This window comes from Dasypus novemcinctus, chromosome 5, assembly GCF_030445035.2.
Source record: "Dasypus novemcinctus isolate mDasNov1 chromosome 5, mDasNov1.1.hap2, whole genome shotgun sequence".
In the NCBI taxonomy this organism is placed as follows: Eukaryota; Metazoa; Chordata; class Mammalia; order Cingulata; family Dasypodidae; genus Dasypus; species Dasypus novemcinctus.
Window position 1 is genome coordinate 28,471,315 of NC_080677.1, and position 21,140 is coordinate 28,492,454.

At 45.4% G+C, this 21,140-nt stretch overlaps 1 protein-coding gene across 2 annotated transcripts in view; it reads right to left on the reverse strand.

Annotated features, from left to right (window-relative positions):
* Positions 1 to 2,752: 2,752 nt before the first annotated feature.
* The window catches only part of MINDY4 (MINDY lysine 48 deubiquitinase 4), a 135,606-nt gene continuing 117,218 nt past the window's right edge, over positions 2,753 to 21,140 (reverse strand). The window contains exons 16-19 of one of the 2 annotated variants that reach the window (XR_009185771.2): positions 19,029 to 19,209; positions 18,376 to 18,448; positions 5,538 to 5,648; positions 3,053 to 3,188 (exon numbers count right to left, since the gene is read on the reverse strand). Coding sequence is in view for 1 of the 2 variants with exons in the window: in XM_058296821.2 (XP_058152804.1) it covers positions 3,140 to 3,188; positions 18,376 to 18,448; positions 19,029 to 19,209 (303 nt within the window). In the remaining variant the exon portion in view is untranslated. Of the gene's footprint in view, positions 3,189 to 5,537; positions 5,649 to 18,375; positions 18,449 to 19,028; positions 19,210 to 21,140 lie in introns of both variants that reach the window. The other variant, XM_058296821.2, reaches the window with a different exon arrangement.

Genomic DNA, 21,140 nt, shown 5'->3' on the forward strand with positions numbered 1-21,140 from the left:
TCCATATCTTCTCTCTTCTTTGCCATTCTACCTAAGGCTTGCCAATTTTGCTGATCTTTTCAAAGAACCAAGTTTTGGTTTTGTTGATTCTCTCTATGGTTTTTTTCTCTATTTCATGTATCCCCATTCCAATCCTTATTCCTACTTTCTGAAATTTGCTCTTCTTTTTCTAGTTCTTCCAGTTTTCAGGCTAGGTGTCTGATTTGAAATCTTTCTTTTTTAATGTAAGCATTTCGAGCTATAAATTTCCCTCTCGGCACTGCCTTTGCTGCGTCCTGTAAGTTTTCATATGTTGTATTTTCATTTTCACTTACCTCAATATATTTCCTAATTTCCCCTGTGCTTTCCTCTTTTACTCACTGGTTGTTTAATAGTACATGGTTTAATTTCCACACATTTGTGAATTTTCATTTCTCCCTCTGTTATTGATTTCTAGCTTCATTCCATTGGGTTCAGAGATGACACATTATATGATTTCAATACTTTTGAATTTATTGAGATTTGTTTTGTAATGTGAAATATTGTCTATACTGGAGAATGAGCCATGTGCACTTAAGAAAATGTGTGTTTTGTTGTTGTTAGGTTAAGTATTCTATATATTTGTTAGGTCTAGGTGTTTTAGAGTATCATTCAAATCTTGCATTTCTTTATTAATCTTCTGTCCAGATGTTCTATCCATTATTGAAAGTAGGGTATTAAGGTCACCTACTATTAGTGCAGAATTGTCTATTTCTCTCTTCAAATCTGTCAGTATTTTCTTCATATATTTTGTGACTCTGCTATTAGGTGCATATGTAATTGTTACATCTTCTTGCTGAATTGAAATTTTTATCAGTATATGACTGTCTTTGTCTCTTGTGACCATATTTTGACTTGAGGTCTATTTTATCTGATATTATTGTAACTACTGCATCTCTCTTTTTGTTGCTACATGCATGGTATATTTTTTCCCATCCTATCACTTTCAGCCTACTTATGTCTTCAAATTTAAAGTGAGTCTCTTGTAACAGGATATAGTTGGGTCATGCTTTTTTTAACCCATTATGCCAACCTCTGTTGTTTGGAGAGTTTAACTCATGTACTGATAAACAGGACTTTCTTCTGCCATTTTGATATTTAGTCTTTGTAAGTCATATACATTTCTTGCCTTTCCATTCTTCCATTTATGCCTTTCACTTGATTTTTTTGTATTGTAGCATATTAAGTCCCTTCTCATTTCTATCTAGATAAATTTTCCTGTATTTTCCTTGTGGTTAAAAGTTAACATCCTAAGTATCTAATGATCATATTTGATTTCAAACCAACTTGACTTCAATAGCATGCACATACACCATTCTTATACCCCTCCATCCCCATATATTTTAATTCCCTCCCCCCCACACCCTTGCAGCTTGCTTGCTGTCTGCTTTGTGTCCATTCATTGTGCGTTCTTCTGTGTCTGTATTTATTTTTTATTTATCCCCACCCCCCTTGCGGCTTGCTTATTGTTTTGCTGTGTCCATTTGCTGTGAGCTCTTCTTGTTTTTACTTGTCTCCCTTTCTGTTGCATCACCTTGCTGAGTCAGCTCTCTGCGGAGCTTGTGGGCTGGACGGCACTCCACAGTGCTTGCAGGTGAGCCTGCCTTCACAAGGAGGCCCCGGGACATGAATCCGGGACCTCCCATATGGTACATGGGAGCCCAAATGATTTGCACCACAGCCACTTCCCTGTCCCCACATAATTTTTGTACTTGTCACAAATTATACGTTTGTGCCTGTTGTCCAAAACCATAGGTTTATCATTTTTTATGCACTTGTATTCTAGCACCTGCCAAGGTTTTTGCCCATCCATGCCTTGAAGAAGAAAAATAACCATATTGGTGGCCTTGCAGGTGGCAGGAATGATGGCAGGCAGTGGAGCTGACATCTTGTTGTGTGCATGCACAGTCCAGCAGCCTCACATCAGAAGCAGAGAGGGAGAAGTAGTGGGTGCTGATTGTGGCCCCAGACAAACAAGTGGTGAGCAGGAGTCCCAGCCTGCCCTCTGGGTATGTGCTCAAGCTTAACCTAGATTTCTAACACAACTCTCTGTCCACTTTTTCTTAACCAGCCTCCCACTGCATTTTACATTTTCTCATACTCCTTTTTGAAATCAGTAGGATATAAATTAATGGAATGAAACTGGTACAGACTGTACAATTTCCCCTGCACATGGGACTATGGAGTTGTCCCCATCCCATTTAACCCATCCTTGCTCTGGAATGTGAGGGTCTCCAAAGCCTCTGCACACATTTTCAGTCACTTCTTTCACCACCTGCCCAACTGCAGCCACACACGGGGCCTACACCCAGTCCATCTGCTCCTTCCCTTCCTATCACCACCTGGCCAAGGGATGCCTCATAGGTTTTTTTCCCCTTTGTCCTCTTGGCCAGGCCCAGCCTACCCTCCAGGTGCAGGTGACAATCCTCATGGGTCCTCACGAGGTATCTAGGTCTGCCCTGAGATGGGCTCCCTGGGAGCTGGAGCTGCTCCTGAACATGACAGCTGATGCAGCCCAGTGCCTTGTACCTAGTGCTGGTCAAATAGAAGGCACAATGGAACGTGTTAGGAGAGGGTATTGCTTGCCTGCAGAGAACCATGTCTGGTGACCTCTTAGCCACAGCTCCATCTCCATGGGGACTCTCCATCCACCATGACCCCCACCCAGCCAAGCTCATCAAAGACCTCCTGCTCCCTGTGCAGCTGAAGAACAAACAAGTCTTGGCCCTTGGCGTGTGTTTTGACTCCTGCTTTATAGAAAGCAGCTAACAAATAATGAGTCCCAAGAGTCCCACATCACAGGCCTTGGTGAGGGGTCAGCCCAGCAGGGAGCAAGGGAGGGATACAACAAAAGGCAGCGAAGACCCGGCCACCTCCCTCTAGTCCTTCGGCAGTCCTGGCTTCGCTGGGAGGGGCCACCATACAGCAGCACCCTGGCCTCCTCCACACAGTCCCAGCAGGGCCCTTCATGGAAAGGGCAGGAGACTCCGGACACTTCTGCAGCTGTGCTGGCCCAGGCAGGGTGGACATGGTTCTCAGAGGCTTGTCCCTGATGCCTGGGGTTCAGCTGTCACCCCCAAAGATGAGCAAGGGAGCCATGAGGCTGACCCACATTGCAGGATCACAGGATGGGTTCTGAGCCGTTCCAGTTCACTGATGCCCCCTTCCACCTGCAGGTGCAGTAACAAGAGAAAGAGGGTTAAAGAGTGATGGGAGCAAAATGGAGCCCATCTCTTCTTCTCACTTACCTGAAGTCCCTGCCCCAGTGGCTTGGAGGACTTCAGAGTCCATCCTCCCCACCACATCCCTCCACACACACATACCAGTCCCTTAAGAAACACAAACACACCCAGAGCCTGGAAAGCCATGGAGGGGACTGAGGGAGTGAGGGGATTCATTCGTTGGTGCCGCGAATGTTTCTCGAGAACCTGCTTTGTGCCTGCCCTGCTGGGCACTCTGCCATCGTGAGTGATCCACAGACATGTGGGTCCAGTTGCTCCAGTTGCACGTGGGAAGACCTGGATATGGAGGGATGCTGGGCCATGAGAGGTGCAGAAAGAGGTCCAGTGTGGCCGGAGGCCAGGTAGGTATGGAGAGCAGAGTCGGTCGGAGCTGGGGAGCTGGTGGGAGATGTGGCACCTGGGCCTCACAGGGCTTGTAAGGGTTCTGGCCTTTACCCTAAGAGCCACTAAAACTAGTGAAGGGCTTTGAGCACACAGAAATGGAGCAGATAAGCAATTTTTAAAATTACTTCACGAGGCCTTAAAACGCATTGAGTACAATTAAACTGCAATCCAGGTTTAGATAGACTGTAACAACAGTTCGATTCCAAAATAAGTTATTGTAGTCAAGACGACGGAATTTCCTAACACTTGATTTTATTACATGGCGATAATTTTCCATAGCAATTCAAAGGAATAAATATTTATAGTAGATGGAGGTTTTGTACAAAATCTGACATTAGAAATTATATACATATATATATGATATGTGTGTGTTGTCTAAGCACACATACATGGAGCTAGGATATAAATGGTCTATATCTCTGCAACAATGTTAAAGTACAAAGTTTGAGAAAGGGATTTTTTTAATTATTAAAAAAGCTTTAGATTACATAAATGTTATGTTGAAGACATAGGAGGTTGTCATATACCCTACCCCCTCTACTTCCCACACTTGCCCCATTAACAGCATCTTTCATTGGTGTGGTACATTCATTACAATTGACAAAGACATATTGAAGCCTTGGTACTAACCACAGTCTATAGTTTACACTATAGTTTATACTTTGCACTGCATCATTTTATAGGTTTTGACAAAATGTATAATGGCCTATATCTGTCATTGCAAAGTCATGCAGAACAATTTCAGTGTTCCACAAATGCCCCATGTTAACCCAATTCTTCCCTCTTCCTCCCCACAGAACCTCTGGTGACCACTGCCTTTATTTACATCAATGCTACAAGTTCTTCCATTATGAGAATAATAAGTCTACTTTAGTCAATAGTTGCGCTCCCCCTTTAGGTTTGTTTGCTCCTCACTCTTGAGGATTTGGGGGTGGTAGTGCCCACTTTGCTTCCAATTGAGAGGGGACTTAGATCCCATGGAGCTGACGGATGGAGCTGTCTTGCTTGCAGTTATAGATTATCTGTGTTTTGAGGGACAGGCTAGTTGTCCTCGGTGCGTCCAGTGAACTGGAGAGTAGGTGTTGGCTACAACTCTGCTGAGACTCAGGGCTCAACTAGCATATGAACAGCTGGAATATTTAAGTTTCTAGGACACATATTTAATGGGTATGGTGATAATTATAGATTCAAGTAAAAGGGGCATAAGAGCCATGTGTAGGAAAATTGTAAATGAGTCTAACTCCGTTACATTGGGGAGATAGGTTATCATATATTCCAAGGCAAGGCCCACTGACAGGGTGCTGAATTCCTGAGATTGTCTGCCCTGCCTCTAGTGTCCAGATGTCCCTAGAGCTTTCAGGAGTCCCCCTGCTTAGGGCACTGTCTACTCTGGCAGTCGATAAGATCCTCCTGAGATGTGCATAAGCATAACCTCTAGAATGATCTCCCAGATCACTTTGAAATCCCTTAGCCATAAAAACCCACTTGTATTTAGTATTTCCCCTTTTGGGTCCAGGTCTTTTTCCAAACACATCACTAGTTGGTGCTTGGTAATAATCCTTCAGTGCCTTAGTAGGATCTATTCCAAGTCTAACCTGGGACAAGAGATGCATGACAAAGCTCTTGTGAATCAAAAAGGTCAGCATCAGTGATATCACTGGACATGGAAGAATTAAGTGATTCTGTGGCACCTGGTCACCTTAGACTATTTCCCAAATGTTATGTGTCAAGACTAGGGAAGGCCCAGATGACTCTATCAAGCTCTTTGAGGATGAGTTATTGTGATGGAATTCACAGGCATCATAGAACTCATCTTTACTGTGAGAATAAGACTATATTTAGAAAGAAATTGCCAAGGCTTGGAGAAGTTAGATTGCTACAACTGGTGAGTACCTTTCACCGGTGCTCTTTGGTATTGGTGTCTGATGATGTCCCCAGGCAGCTGACACAGAACCAACTGGGAGGGACGATGACGCTGATCTGACTTACACAGCCGAGCAGGTTCTAGAAGTTAAGACAGGCTGGGAAGGCATTCTGCTGATCACAGCTTCCCAGGGACTAGGATGACATATTACATCTACTGGATTAATAGTACTTGCAGCAATCTGCAGCAACACAATGCAGGGCTTAATTGATTCTCCCATGCTATTTGAACATTTCAATTTTCTTTTTCTGTTCATCATCTTTGCATTTCTGAAGCTTGTCATCAAAAAGCTTTCATTTGCTTATTTGCAGATAAGCATCAGCCTCTGTACTTTCTTCTAAAAGTCATGGATATTAGGAACAAATCTTGAATCTGAACTTCCTAGAGGGCAACACAAAGGAGGCAGGGAGTAGAGCAACATTCCCTCCCACAGTCTGGCCAAGAACAGACAACGGGGACCCAAATTAGCTTTTCATTTTTATTTTAACAGGTTTTGCTTTTTGGAGCAGTTTAAGGTTTACAGAAAACTTGCATAGGAAATGCAAAGTTCCCATATGCACCCCACCCAACTCCATCCCCACACACAGTTTCCCCTACTCTTAGCATCTTGCATTAATGTGGCACCTTTGTTATAATTGGTGAACCAATATTGATACATTGTTATTAGCTAAAGTCCATCATTTATCTTAGGTTCTTTCTTTGTGCTGTACAGTTCTATGGACTTTGACAAAAGCATGACGCCATGTATCCACCATTACAGTATCATACAGAATACTCCATAACCATTGATCTTTTTACTGTCTACAGTTTTGCTCTTTCCAGAATTTCATATAGAGTATGCAGCCTTTTCAGACTTGCTTCTCTCACTTACCAGCGTGCATTTAAGTTTCTTCCATGTCTTTCCATGGCTTGACAGCTTATTTCTTTTTATTGCTGAATAATATTCCATTGCGTGGATGCACTACAGTTTTATACATTCATCTATTAAAGGACATCTTGGTTGCTTCTAATATTCGGTAATAATAAATAAAGCTGCTATAAATATTCATATACAAGTTTTTGTGTGGACATCAGTTTTTGATTCATTTGGGTAAACACCTAAGAGCACAACTGCTAGATCATATGGTAAACCCATGTTTAGCTTTGTAAGAAACTGACAGATGGTCTTCCATAGTAGCTATACCATTTTGCATTCCCGTCGGCAATGAGAGTTCCCGTTGCTCCACATTCTTGTCAGCATTTGGTGTTGTCAGTGTTTTGGATTTTGGCCAGTCTAACAGGTGTTAGTAGTATCTCACTGCTGTTTAAATTTGCAGTTCCCTGCTGACATATGATGCTGAGCATATTTTCATATGCTTATTTTTCATCTATATATCTTATGTGATGAGACGTCTATTCAGGTTTTTTGCGCATTTTAAAAATGGGTTGTATGTTTTCCAATTGTTGAGTTTTAAGAGTTTTTTGTACATTTTGGATACAAATAGTTTATCAGATTTGTGTTTCACAACTATTTATTCCCAATGTGTGGGTTGTCTTTTCATTCTCATAACTGCATCTTTCACAGAGAAGTTTTTTTAATTTTAATGATGTCCAAATTATCCATTTTTCTACCATGATAGTACTTTGATGTTGTATCTAAAAAGTAATCACCATATCCAAGGTCACCTAGATTTTCTCCAATGTTATCTTATAGAAATGTTACAGTTTTATGTTTTACATTTAGGTCTACATTTTGAGTTCATTTTTATGAAAGTGTAAGATTTGTGTCTAGATTCACTTTTTTGCATGTGGATGTCCAATTGTTGCACATCCAAAAATGGATATCCATTTTTGAAGATTGTCCTTTCTCTATAGAATTGCCTTTGCTCCTTTATCAAAGAAAAACTGACTACTTCTGGACTCTCTATTCTATTCCATTGATCTATTTGTCTATTCTTTCACCAATACTACGCTGTCTTGGTCACTATTGCTTTATAGTCAATCTGGAAGTCAAATAGTGCCTTGTTCTTCAGTATTGTATTGATTATTCTAGGTCTTTTGCCATTCCGTATCAACTTTAGAATCAATTTGTCAGTATCTACAAAATAATTTGCTGGCATTTTAATGGGCATTGACTAGAATCTATAAGTCAATCTGTGAAGAATTGACATTTTAATAATATTGAGTCTACCTATCAAGGAACATGAACTATCACTCCTTTTTAAAAGATTTTCTTTGCTTTCTTTCATCAGAGTTTTATAGTTTTCCTCATATTGATCTTTTACATATTTTGTTAGACTTACACCTAAGTATTTCATTTTTTAGTGCTATGGTGTTGTGTTTTAATTTCAAATCCCAAGTGTCCACCATTGATATATAGGAAAGCAATCCACAATCCACTTTGGTATATTAACCCTGTACCCTATAACTTTATATAATTACTTATTAGTTTTAGGAGGATTTTTGTTTGTGTCGATTCTTTGGGATTTTCTACATAGATACCATCTGTAAACAAAGACAGTTTTATTTCTTCCTTTCTGATCTATATACCTTTTCTTTTCTTTACTTTTCTTACTGCATTAGCTATGACTTACAGTATGTGAATGAATAGGAGTGGTGACAGAGGACATCCTGTCTTGTTCCTGATCTTAGGGGGAAAGCATCTGTTTTCTCACCATTAAGTTCAGCATTGGCTGTAGGTTTTTTGCATATGTTGTTTATCAAGATGAGGAAGTTCCCTTCTACTAGTTTGCTAGGAGTTTTCAATCATGAATGGGTATTAATTTTGTCAATTGCTTTTTCTGCTTCGGTTAATATAATCATTTGATTTTTCTTCTTTGACTTGATGACATGAAAGATTACATTAATTGGTTTTGAACGTTGAATCGATCTCACATACCTGGAATAGATACCACTTGGTAGTGATATTTAATTCTTTTTATACCTTATTGGATGTGGTTTGCTAATATTTTGTTGAAGATTTTGCCCTATGATCATGAGATATATTGGTCTGTAATTTTCCTTTCTTGTAATGTTTTTGTCTGCTTTTGGTATTAGAGTAATAATGGCTTCGTAAAATGAGTTAGGTAATGTTCCTTCTGCTGCTATTTTCTGCAAGAGATTTTACAAAATTGCTATAATTTCTTCTTTAAATGTCTGGTATAATTAACCAGTGAAACCATTTAGGTCTTGGGCTTTCTGTTTGGGAAGGTTATAATGGTTGATTCATTTTATTTAATATTACTAGGCCTATTTAGATTATCTATTTATCCTTGTTTGAGTTTTGGTAGATTGTGTCTTTCAAGGGATTTGTCCATTTCATCTAAGTTATCAAAGTTGAAAGCATAGAATTGCTTCTAGAATTTCTTTTATTATCTTTTTAATGCCCACGGAATCAGGAGCAATTGTCCCTCTTCCATTTCTGACATTAGAAATTTGAGTCTTCTCTCTTATTTTCTTGGTTAGAGATTAATCAATTCTTTTCAAAGAACCAATTTTTGGTTTTATTGACTTTATTGCTAACTGTTTTCAAAGTCACTGACTCTACTCTAATTTTTGTTGTTGTTGTTTTTTTTTTTTTTTTGTCTGCTTACTTTGGATTTAATTTGCTCTTCTTTTCTAGTTCCCTAATGGAGAAGTTTTGATTTTTGATTCCAGATCTTTCTTCCTTTTTAATATGTGCATTCAATGCTATATATTCCCCCTCTAAGCACTACTTTTGTCAAACCCACAAATTCTGGCATGTTGTAAGTTTTCATTTAGTTTAAAATGTTTTACAATTTCTCTTGAAATTCCTTCTCTGACCTATTTGTTATTTAGAAGTGTTAATTAATCTTCAATATTTTCAGATTTTACCAGCTGTCTGTCCTTACTTTCTAGTTTCATTTCATGGTTCTTTGAGATTTCTATTATTTTAAATTTGTTAAGATAAATTTAAATTAAATTTGCTAAGGTTTATTTTATGGCCTAGGATGTGGTCTATCTTAGTGAACATTACATCTGAACTTGAGAAGAATGTGTATTCTGCTGTTGTTGGATAAATTATTCTATAAATGTCAGATCCAGTTGATTGATAGTGTTCATTTAAACTATACTCTTACTGATTTTCTGCCTGTTGGATCTGTCACTTGCTGACAGAAGGATGTTGAAGTCTCCAACTATTTCCATGCAGTTCTCTCAGTTTTTGCCTCACACGGTTTGATGCTCTGTTCTTAGATGCATATACATTAAGGAATATTCTATCTTCTTGAATAACTAACCCTTTATCATTATATAATTGAAAATTGATAGAAGAGAAAATGGGATCATATAAAATGCTCAATTAAAACCAGGGAACACAGAAAAAGAAGACTGAAGAAAAGAGAAAAATATAACAAAAGCAATGAATAGAAAACAATTACAAATATGGTCGCTATTAATCCTACTAAATCAATAACCACTTTAAATATGAATGGTCTAAATACACCAATTAAAAAGCAGAGACTATCAGAGTGGACCCTCTTTATCTCTGATAATTTTCTTTGCTTGGAAATCTTCTTTGTCTGAAACTAATATAGCTACTCCAACTTTCTTTTTATTAGTGTTAGCATGATGTCTCTTTCTCTAGCCTTTTACTTTTAATACATCCATGTCTATATCTAAAGTGTTTCTAGAGTTTCTAGTAGATAGCATAGTTGGACCTTGTTTTTTTAAATCCACTCTGATAGCCTCTGCTTTTTAATTGGTGTATTTAGACCATTCACATTTAAAGTGGTTATTGATTTAGCTGGATTAATAGCTATCATATTTGTAATTGTTTTCTATTCATTGCTTTTGTTATATTTTTCTCTTTTCTTCAGTCTTCTTTTTCTGTGTTCCCTGGTTTAAACAGAGCACTTTATATGATCCCATTTTCTCTTCTATCAATTTTCAATTATATTTTTATATTTTAGTAGTTGCCCCAGAATTTGCAATATAAATTTACAACTAACCTAAGTCTATTCTCAAATAATAATATAATGCCACTTCATAAATAGTGCAGGTACCTTATAACACAGTATTTCCAATTCCTCCTGCACAATCCCTTGAAACACTGCTGTCATTCATTTCACTTATCCATAAGCTATCATTATCCAGTATATTGTTGCTACTATTATTTTGAAAAAACTGTTATCTCTTAGATCCATTAAGAATAGAGAGAACTGTATCTCTCGTGAGAAAGGACGGCTCCCAGGGCATTAGATTGGCAGGCGTTGTGGGCCCTAAGGGGAGGGGAAAATGGATGTGCAATGGATGGAACAAAGGTAAATAAGGGGACAAAAGAGGAGTTATGTGAGAGTACACGAGGATGAATATAAAACAGCTAATATTACACCAAAAACATATAGGGGACGACAGACTAATAATGAAAACCATAAGACAAAACATAGGATAACTAAAAAATTTAGAAAACTGTACAACCTAAAGTATGGACCACATAGTAAGCACAAATGTCACCTTGTTCGAAAACTATAGTTTCGGAATCTGTACATCAGTTTCAGGAAATATGATATGAATAAGTTAAAAGAGTATTGCTGTGGAAGGGAAAAGGTTTTATGGTGGATCTGGGGAAATACTGTATATTGTATATATGAATTTCGGTGATCTAAGACTCTTCTGAAGCTGACATTATGTTGGGATTCACTTTACGGGAAGTTTTGGATCACAGAGTGGTTCAACAATGGCAGCGGAGGAATACTGATATGGGATGTTATTGACAAGATATATATGGTTGACAGGGAGTTATACAGGGCATATGCCCAGGGTATATGGTAATGTCTATATATACTCATAGTGGAAACAATTAAAAACAACAGCTGGGGGGGGTACTGGGCTCCTGGCCGGGGGGTCACTGTTGTGGGCCCTGGGAGAGCAGCGGCAATCCTCCAGGTGCAACGGCAAGAAACAGGAAGGAAGGAGGGCCCAACAGTGGGCTCTTGATACTAATGGCTACACTTTTGAGCCTATACACCTGCAATAAGAAGAAGGCCTAGAGTAGCATTGTGCCTGGGGGTTTCCTCCTGACAGCCTTCATGTTACTCAAATGTGGCCACTTTCACAGCCAAACTCAGCGTGTAGATGCGATGCATTCCCCCCAGCGTGGGACACGACACCCGGGGATGAGCCTCCCTGGCACCGAGGGATCACTACCACATACCAGCTGAAGAAGCAACTAGAAAATGACCTTGAATTAAAGATTCAATGCGGAACAGCAGAATATACCTGTCTACATATAATAACATGACTTCGGGAAGCGGTTTGACCTAATGTAAGGGGGAAATGGAAAGGAGAAATGAGATTATAAGGCTGTGAGTCTCTAAAAAAGAGTCTGGAGGTTGTCAGAAGAATACCCCTATGTACAACTGAACAGAGTCTAAGAGACAGATAAGGTAGATACAACCCCAAGTATTGGTTCTTTTGAGGGATAAAGAGACCCACGGGTTCTATGGTCATGGCAGAAGGGGTTCACTGCCATGACAGATGGCCCTTCTTTGGAGCTGGTGTTTCTGCGTGATGGAATTGGACTCAGAGGGGATCTCTTTTCACAAGACTTGCATGCTACTTTATCGGAATTGTAGTTGGTGCTGGGTTTAAGATATATGTAGGGGATTTGAATCTCTGGACTGATAATATGACACCCAGGCCCAGAGCCTCAACAGACTTCAGCTCCTACACTTTGATTTATTGGACTTACTCCACTCAGCTAACATGGAGTTGAAGAAGGTCAACCACCACAACATGGAGCCTAGAGTGTCTACAACTAGAAGCGGGAGGAGTGCATCCAGTACCCATGTGGAATCTAAGCCCTCACTTGACATAGGTGTGCAATGGACACAACCAATCCAATGTCCACAGAGAAAATGTGGAATGGGTGTGGGAACGATAGCCATGGGGGCTGCTGGGTGTGGGGAACGGGAGGAAGAGATGAGATGTGGAGGCGTTTTCGGGACGTGGAGTTGTCCTGGATAGTGCTTCATGGACAATTACGGGACACTGTAGATCCCCCCAGGGCCCACTGGATGGAACGTGAGAGAGTCTGGGCTATGATGTGGACCATTGACTATGGGGTGCAGTGATGCTCAGAGATGAACTTACCAGGTGCAATGGATGTGTCATGATGATGGGAGAGAGTGTTGCTGTGGGGGGAGTGGGGGGCGGGGGCGGTGGGGTTGAATGGGACCTCATATTTTTTTTTAATGTAATAATGTAATAAATAATTAAAAAAAAGAAAGAGAAAAGATTTAATTTCATGTCCTCCTTGAACACTCTTCTTTTCTTTATGTAGATCCTTATTTTTGACATATCATTTTCTTTCTCTATGAAAAACGTCACATTTCTTGCAAGGCAAGTCTAGTTGCTGCACATATCCTCAATTCTTTTTTGTCTGAAAAAACTCTTTATTTCTCCTTCACTTTTGAGGGATAATTTCACTTAATATAGAATTCTAAGTTGGTGTTTTGTTTTGGGCGTTTTTTCCCCTAACACTTTAAATATTTCCCTCCACTCTCTTCTTGCTTGCACGGTTTCTAAAGAGAAGTCCAATATAATTCTAATCCTTGTTCCTCTGTAGATATGATCCTTTTCCGCTCTTGTATTTTTCTTTGATTTTCTGCAATTTGTACATGATATGCCTAGGTGTAATATTTGTTGGTTGGTTGGTATTTACCTTGCTTGGTCTTCTCTGAGCTACCTGGATCTGTGGTTTGATGTCTGTCATTAATTTTGAAAAATTCTTAGCCATTATTATTTCAACTATTTCTTCTGTTCCTTTCTCTCTTCTTTTTCGGGTATTCCCATAACAAGCATGTTATACTTTTTGTAATTGTCCCATAGTTCTGGGATATTCTGTTTAATCTGTTTCATTATATTTTTTTCTTTGCATTTCAGGTCTTAACATTTCTACTGACATATCTTCAAGCTCACTGATTCTTTCCTCTGTTATGTCCAGTCTATTAATGAGCACATCAAAGCCATTCTTCATTTCTCTTACAAAGTTTTTTCTTTCTAACACTTCCCTTTGATTTTTTCTCAGAGTTTCCATCTCTCTGCTTACCTTATTCTTTGTTCTTGTATGTTGTCCACTTTTTCCAGTATAGCCTTTAGCATATAATCATAGTCATTTAAATTCCTAGTCTGATAATTCCATAATATCTGCTCTGAACCTGGTTCTGATGGTTTCTCCATCTCTTGAGACTGTGCTTTTTGCCTTTTAGTATGCCCTGGACATGTTTGTTGAAAATTGGACACGATGTACCAGGTAAGAAGAAACTGAAGGAAATTGGCCCTTAGTGTTCCGAAAGTTTATGAGTTGATTACAAGACCATGGTACTCTCCTCGTTTCTTGTCTCTTCCCCTCTGACTCCTCCCAAACCCTTGCCCAAGTCACCACTATCTGATTCTGCTGACTCACACCACACATGTTAGAGTCCTTTTACCATTTCCAAATGAAAGAGAACACTTCTGCACCTCTTCCCTAAAAACTCCACAACAGCTCAGGGAAGGGGTCATTATCTCCAATTGACAGGTAGAGAAACTAGGCCCAGAGCAGAAACTGACCTTCTAGAGGTCATGTAATGTGACATCAGCAGAACTGGGACTCATCTGGGGTCTCCAGAAGCTCTGCCCAATGCTCTTTTCACTGCATCCCAGAGCAGTGTCCTGCAATCCCAGTCAGGTCAAAGAAAACCATGAGTGGGTGGGTGACAGCGACACTGGGAGCAGCAGAAGGGCGGGTGGTGAAGGGGTGCAGTTCGAGCACCTAAGGAGCCCTCCTTTGATGATGAGAGGAAATGTGAACAGGAAGCTTGGGGCAAGGGTGTCAGCAGGGACAGTAAAGCTGCAACAAGCTCCCCAAGCAGGCAGCATACAGCTCAGGGAGGTGGGTGTTCTGCTCTGGCTCATTCAAGGCATCATTCCAAGTTGGAATTACATTTCCAATTTCTTGTCTGGACCTCCAAATAGAAACATCTGTGCTCCAGCCCCAGGCCCCAGTTATGAGTTCTTTCCTCTTTGCTCTGGACTGTTGACAACCATTTAATTTTCTTGCACTCTAGCTAAGCTGGAAGCCTGAGAGAGGTCACTGTGTATCTTATTTGGAAATGACCATAAATGAGTCTGTTTTTGCTCAGATAGTTAGAGAACAGCACAGAGAATGGGAGGAGGACAGACAGGCCCCACATTCCTGACACAAGCACAGGTAACAGGAACCTCTCTGAGGCCAAGAGTGCATCACAGCAAAGAGTAGAGATGGCACAAGGAACCAAGGATGGTTCAAATTAAGGTGCTCTTGTCTGAAGGCATAGCCAGCAGTCTGGTGTTGTGCAACATTACTGTGGCAACAAGGCCAGGCCATGAGAAGTCACACTGCCCATTCAGTAACCTTCCACTGGGCTAGGACAATGGGGGCCTAAGCTCCAGTCTCTGCACTGCTCATGGCCCATTCTTGACACCCCAGTCTCCCTGTCTATAAGGGGAGAGGCTGGACTTGATGCTGCCCAATGGCCCTTCTGTGGGTCCAAGTAAATTATCAGATGGCCAAGTGTATGTGATTCTGTGAATGGATTAGGTGAGGGACAAGCATTCTATGGGCAACTGAGCTGGGTTTGAGAGTGGGAGGCTCTCTTTCCCTGGATTAACTCTAAAAAATATGGCTGATTCTGAACCTGATTTCTATCAGATTGTGATTCTCTAAGGGCAGGAACACAGACTTATTCATCTCTTTCTTCCATGGGGTGCAGCCCTGGAATCCTGTGAAGGTTGAAGTGCTAGGAGAGATACCCTGTCTGCCCACCCAGGTTGGTCTATCCTGTCCTCCAGTCCATCCAGTGAAATAAGCCAGATGGCCAAGAGCCATCAGCTCAGTCTGAGGAGGTGCTTGGGATCCGAGTGTGGCCTTTGAAGTGACGACTGGAATTCAGGCCATGACACCATATGTACCCCCTTCCTGACAAGGCAGGGACTTCCTAAGAGACATCAGGACTTGCCCCCCAGAGGCGGGACCCCATCTCCAATGGGTCCTCACTGACCTCAGAAGCTTCTCTCCCAAGGTTCTCCCTTTGAGCTGTTTGAGAATCTGGGATGAAAACAAAACACAAAGCCTTTGTAATTCAACCCCATGGAACAGGCTTCTGGGAGGATAGGGCTGCTGTTTCCCATTACTGTGGTATGTTATCTGATGGTACCAGAGAGGGGTAAAGAGCACTCCCACTCTTCATGCACATGCTTGGCTTTTCCCAGAACAAGACTGGGAAAAGTTTCACCATGTTAACTGCCCAGGCAGACCAGTCCAGGCGGCGAGTGATGGGGGAAGAACAGGCTGGGGGCGGTGGCCAGGTAAGTCCTAGCAGGGGGTCGACACTCCTCCTGGGGGGAAGGAGGAAGGCAGGAGACTGATCCAGAGCTTTATAGCCACCAGAGGCTGCAAGGCAGCTCACTTGCCTGCCTTTCCCAGGGCAGCCCAGATGCGGGTGGAGGGCAGGTACTGGCCTCATCATTCCCTAGAGCAGCCGTTTTCCATGTGGTCTGGAAAGTATCAAGCACCACTTGGAACTTGCTAGAAAGGCAAATTCTCTAGGCCCCACCCCAGACCTACCATTGGGGGTGGGGCCCAGCAATCTATGTTGTAACCTCCCCCTACCCCAGGCAATTCTGATGCACTCAAGTTTGAGAATCACTGCTCAAACTTCCCAAAAGGTGAGCCCTGAACGGATATGGGGGTACCAAAATACTGATCTCAGCTCGTGGGGAGTTGAGCGGGGTCTGCAGGCCAGTTGTCTCTAACCCTGTGAGCTTCACAAATATGATTATGTCCTATCTGCGCGAAGGAGCAGGAAGCACAGCTAGAGAAGGCGCCAGGGCTCAGCCTGGCCCACACCCAGACAGTGAGCTGGGAGAGGACAGGGCAGAGACCCAACCTGGGCCCAGGCTCTCTGCTCACACTTGGCCTCTCCAGCTTCCCACCTCACTCCACTGTCACCTCCTGGCAGCTGGCCACGGGGGTAGAGTCAAGGGGAAGCAGGTCCCGGGAAAGGGAAAGGGGCCACTGCCAGCAGGAGCCCCAGGCCCAGGGGCACACTCCTCCCCTGAGCCTGTATCTGGACTGAGCTCCCTGTCACCCCAGCTCTGGGCAAGGGGTTGCCGCTGGGACAAGCCAGGGCCCCAAGTCATCCTCAAGAAATTGCCATTTAGGGCTGACGCCAAGTGGTTCAATTCCCTGGACCTGTTCCAGGAGGCTCCGGGTGAACCAGGCAGTGAGACGTTTTCAGTGAGGCTTGCGGAAAGGGGATACTCAGAGGGGGCAGTCAGTGAGGCGTGAGGGTGGGCCTCCCCTTCCGGGGGAAGCAGAGATGGGGATCAGAGGTAGGTCCACACTGTTGCCTGGCAGGCCCCTGCGCGGGCAGCCTGCAGGAAGGATGCCCCCGGCCTCCCCCCTTGAGCAGTGGAAGGGGCCAAGGCCAGTGCCATCTCCCTTCCCATCGCTGTGCCTTCTCTCATCACTTTGAATGAGTGGCCCTTTGTACATGAAAGAGACGCGCCCTGCATGTGCCCTTAAGCCTCCCGATGAAAGACATGCCGGCGCATGACCCTACAAGAATGTTTTGTCCCCAGCCGGGGGGCAGGCAGCAGACCGATGAGCAAATGGACCGGCCTGTAACGAGAGCGTCCCGGCATCTCCTCCCATTTCCCCTTCCTGGACTTCCCACTAAGAACGTGGAATTCTCTGTCTGATGCTGCTCCATCCGTGGTCTTGTCAGCCTGCGGGCGGGCAGCAGCCCTAGGCCCTTCCAGATCAGAGGCAGTGAGAGCGACCGGCCTGGGCCACCGTCCACGTCCCCTCACCCAACCCCCAGCCACTCCAAAACCAGGGACATGGAGACTCAGCCTGACATCAGCCCAACCCCACACGGCTGCGACTGGAATGATGAGCTCCAGGCACCTCCTAAGTTCTTAATCCTCTCAACTGCCTGTGAGCAGCTCCTGCCATCATCCCCACTTACAGAAGAGGAAGGGGCACAGGCAGGTGACACCCAGGGGCTCACAGGCTCCAGAATCCACACCCTCGCCCTCAGAGTCCTCCGGCCTCCCCAGAAGGGGCCAGAATCCAGGCCGCCTCCCTCCCACCTGCTCCTCCCACCGCACCCTCGGCCTCCAAGGCATGACCCGAAAGGTCAGCGACAACTCCCCAGCTCTCTGGAGGTGCTGCCCCAGGCCTGGGGCCCGGTCAGTAACCACGGGGGACTCAGGACTCACCGCGTGGTTTGCGCAGTGGCCTCCCAACATGAATCTCAGCTTCCCCTCTGGATACAGAGGGGCTGGGCCGGGGAAGGCAATGCGCACCTCCACTCAGTGCTGGGGGGCTGCAGGACGGTCAGGCAGCTCCTGCCTCCTCCCCAGGGCAGAGGGGGCGCCACTCCCACCAGCCACCTCCGAGCCACATCCGGGCCGGGCTATCCCACCTGCCGGTACACACTACCCAGCCTTCCTCCCTTGAGCGTAAGCCCTCACCAAGACTGGCCTTGAGAGGTACCCACTTACCCCACCACCCCGCCATGGGTCCATCCTCAGGAGCTGTCTGAGGACATGTCTGAAGACGCGATCCTCCCTCCAAATCACACATTTTGACCACTTGGGCTACAGAGACCACAAAACCCTACCTGTGCACAAGCCCCAGGCAGTGTGCCTTGCCAGTCTGCGGGGCCTCAGCTCTCCACATCGCTGAGCAGGGGTGACCCAGGAACCCATCCTCCTTCCTGCAGCCCCGACCACCCACACCCCACCTCCCAGCCACAGCCAGAGACGGGCCTGACTCACTTGGTTCTGATGCACAGCTCGAGCGGGGGAACAAGCTCGTTGTCTCTGTCTTCAGAGGCGGTCTGTGTGGTATCTGGGGATGTGGGAGGGAGAGAAATGGCACGTGCACATCAGCCCAAGGCCTGTGCACACAAAATTCCCAGGACCCAGCTGCACTCACCTGACTGAGATTGGCACGACAGAGCCCCAACTCCTGGGACCTGACCCTTCGCTGCCCACCAGCCCCATCGCTTCTCACCTGGGAGACCATAACTTCCTCCTCACTGGTCTTCCACCTCCAGTCTCCACCCTACCCTGTACCCACTCCAGCTACCAGAACAGTCTTTCTAAACTACACATCTGATCCCATCACTCTCTTGCTCCAAAACCTTCTGTGGTTCCCATTGCATGAAGAATGAAACCCAGACTTTTCAGCATCGCATTCAGGGTGGTTTCACCCTAGCCCCTTAAACCACCTGCTTCTCAAGGCCCAGCTCCGGCTGCTCCTCCAAGAGGCTGCCACGGGCATTAGCTCTCTGGGCCCCAATCCCGATGCTCAAGGATGCATTGTTCTCTGACTGCTTTGACCAGCCTGGGGGCTCCCCAAGGATGGGGCCTGGGTCCCCTCCATGCACACATGGGGCGTGTGGTGGGCGGGGTGGGGCGCAGCGCACCGATGGTCAGCCGGATCTGCTCCTGCTGGTTGGCCAGGCCGTCATAATAGTACAGGTCGAAGAGCCGCTCGGTCCTCCAGTCCCGCAGGAGCTCCGGCTGCAGGCTGAAGAGGACGCTGAAGTGGCTCTCGCTGCACACCACCCAGACGGGGAACCTCGGCGTCTTCAGGAAGCAGCCCACCTGCACGCGCGAGAGGGGAGGGCAGAGGGGCTTGACGCTGCGTGACATCCCCAGGGAGGGCGGCCACGGCTCCTTCTGTCCAGCTCCAGGGTGGGGATGACCTCCAAGATGCCCTAAAGGAGGGCCCCGGCTGTGGGTGAGGCTGGGGGACCATCACTCTGCTCACAGACACCTCCCCTGCCGGCTTTGCCTGCTGCTGCTCCAGGCCTTTGCCACACGGTCAGATGGAGGTACCCCAGCCAGAAGCCAGGGCATCACCCTCCCCTTCATCTCCGCCATCCGGCTGGTGCCCAGGCTGCCCCCAAGCACTGCCTCATTGCTGCCCTCTCATTGCTCGCCTGCCTCTCTCCTGGACCTCGTCAGTGACCGCAGGGCCACACGGGACCTCTCACCAGTCCTCAAAGCAATCCCAACTCATCCGTCTCTATGAACTTGCATTCGCTGTCCACTGGTCTAGGGTGCTGTTTCACCTCCCCTCCCCTCTCAGATCCCACATTATCCCAAGTTACCCATCAGCGAGCCCAAATCATTTCCCGCTTCCCATTCCCAGGGGACGCCCAGCTCTGCACCCACCTACCCACCCACCTCCACAAGTGAGTCATTCACCCTCATGATGACACTTTCATCTGCCTGTTGCTCACCAGGCTAGACCTTAGCCTGAGAGCAGAGGTGGAAGTGTCTGATGAGTGAAGGCACTCGTGAAGGAAGTGGAACTTGAATTACAACAATACCTTAGAGTACAGCTAGGACTTGCAGTGGCGGGAGAAGACAGGGAGAGCCTTGGGGGTGCAGGAATGAATGCCCAGAAAAGCCCAGGGAACCGGGGGGCATGCAGGAAAGGGAGCAGGTCGGGGGAGGCGGGGTAAAACAACACCAGGCTAAAGAGTTTGAACTCTCTTCTACAACAGATGAGGGAAAGTCCCAAGCAGGGGAGTCTGACGTAGCTGGGAAGAGAGCCTAGACTAAGCATCAGGGTCCTCAGAGCGTCGCTAGCATTTTGCCTGGAAAGGGGAGAGGTGGCCAAGGGCCCTCTGTAAAGTGCCTGCTGGGATGCTTGGCCACTTGCCCCTCACCTGGCCCGCCCCTCACCTGGCCACCGCTCTGCGCTCCCCGTCCCCATGGCAGCCCCTCCCCACCCTGGGGCCCCTGGTTTATCCAGCTCTGTACTCCAAGGGTTGGGCTAACTCGGGCCTAATCCCCCCAGCCCCAGTGAGATGCTTGCCTGCACAGGTATTTACAGTCATAGCCTGTGGATTAAGGAAAGAATGGGAATTATTTTTCCAGTGGAGAGAAGGGCATACTTTATCCAGGACCCGTCACAGAACAGTGGCCAGGCTGTCTTCCTGGGGCCCCCCAAAGCCACCCCGGAGCTCGCTCTGGACTAGGGAGGGCTCGGACTGGTCCCAGGTGAAGGGCTTGCCCATTAAAAGTTGCGTCCTCCAGAGAGTAGGCACAGGAGGATGATCTTTACAATGTTATTATCAAAACCATTTTCTTATTGTCCTCATCACCAGGCCAGTGGCAGCCGGCAGGCTGATCCATGGGGCTGGGTGACTGGTGCCTCATCCCAGCCCTGTGGGACCTTGGCCTGTCCCTCACCTCCAGCCCTGAGTGAACTGGCCTGACCCCAATCCAGCCCTATGTGACCCCGGTCAGGCCCAACCCCAGTTCTGTGTGACTGTGTCAATTGCATGCCTTCTCTGGTCCTAGATTTTCCCAACTGTCACCTAAGGGCTTGGCTTCATCTCAGCAACCCTTATAGCAATGGAGAAAGTCAAACGTGACTGCAGAGCGTGCCCCTCCGTGGGACGTGGGGGAATTCCGCGTCTTAAAGGACATGGCCGGACGTGCCTAAACCCCAGTGCAACTTGGCTTCCGTTCTGTGCTCAAAAGAGGCTTTTCTGTCCAGGGCATCGCCTGGAACAGAGCGT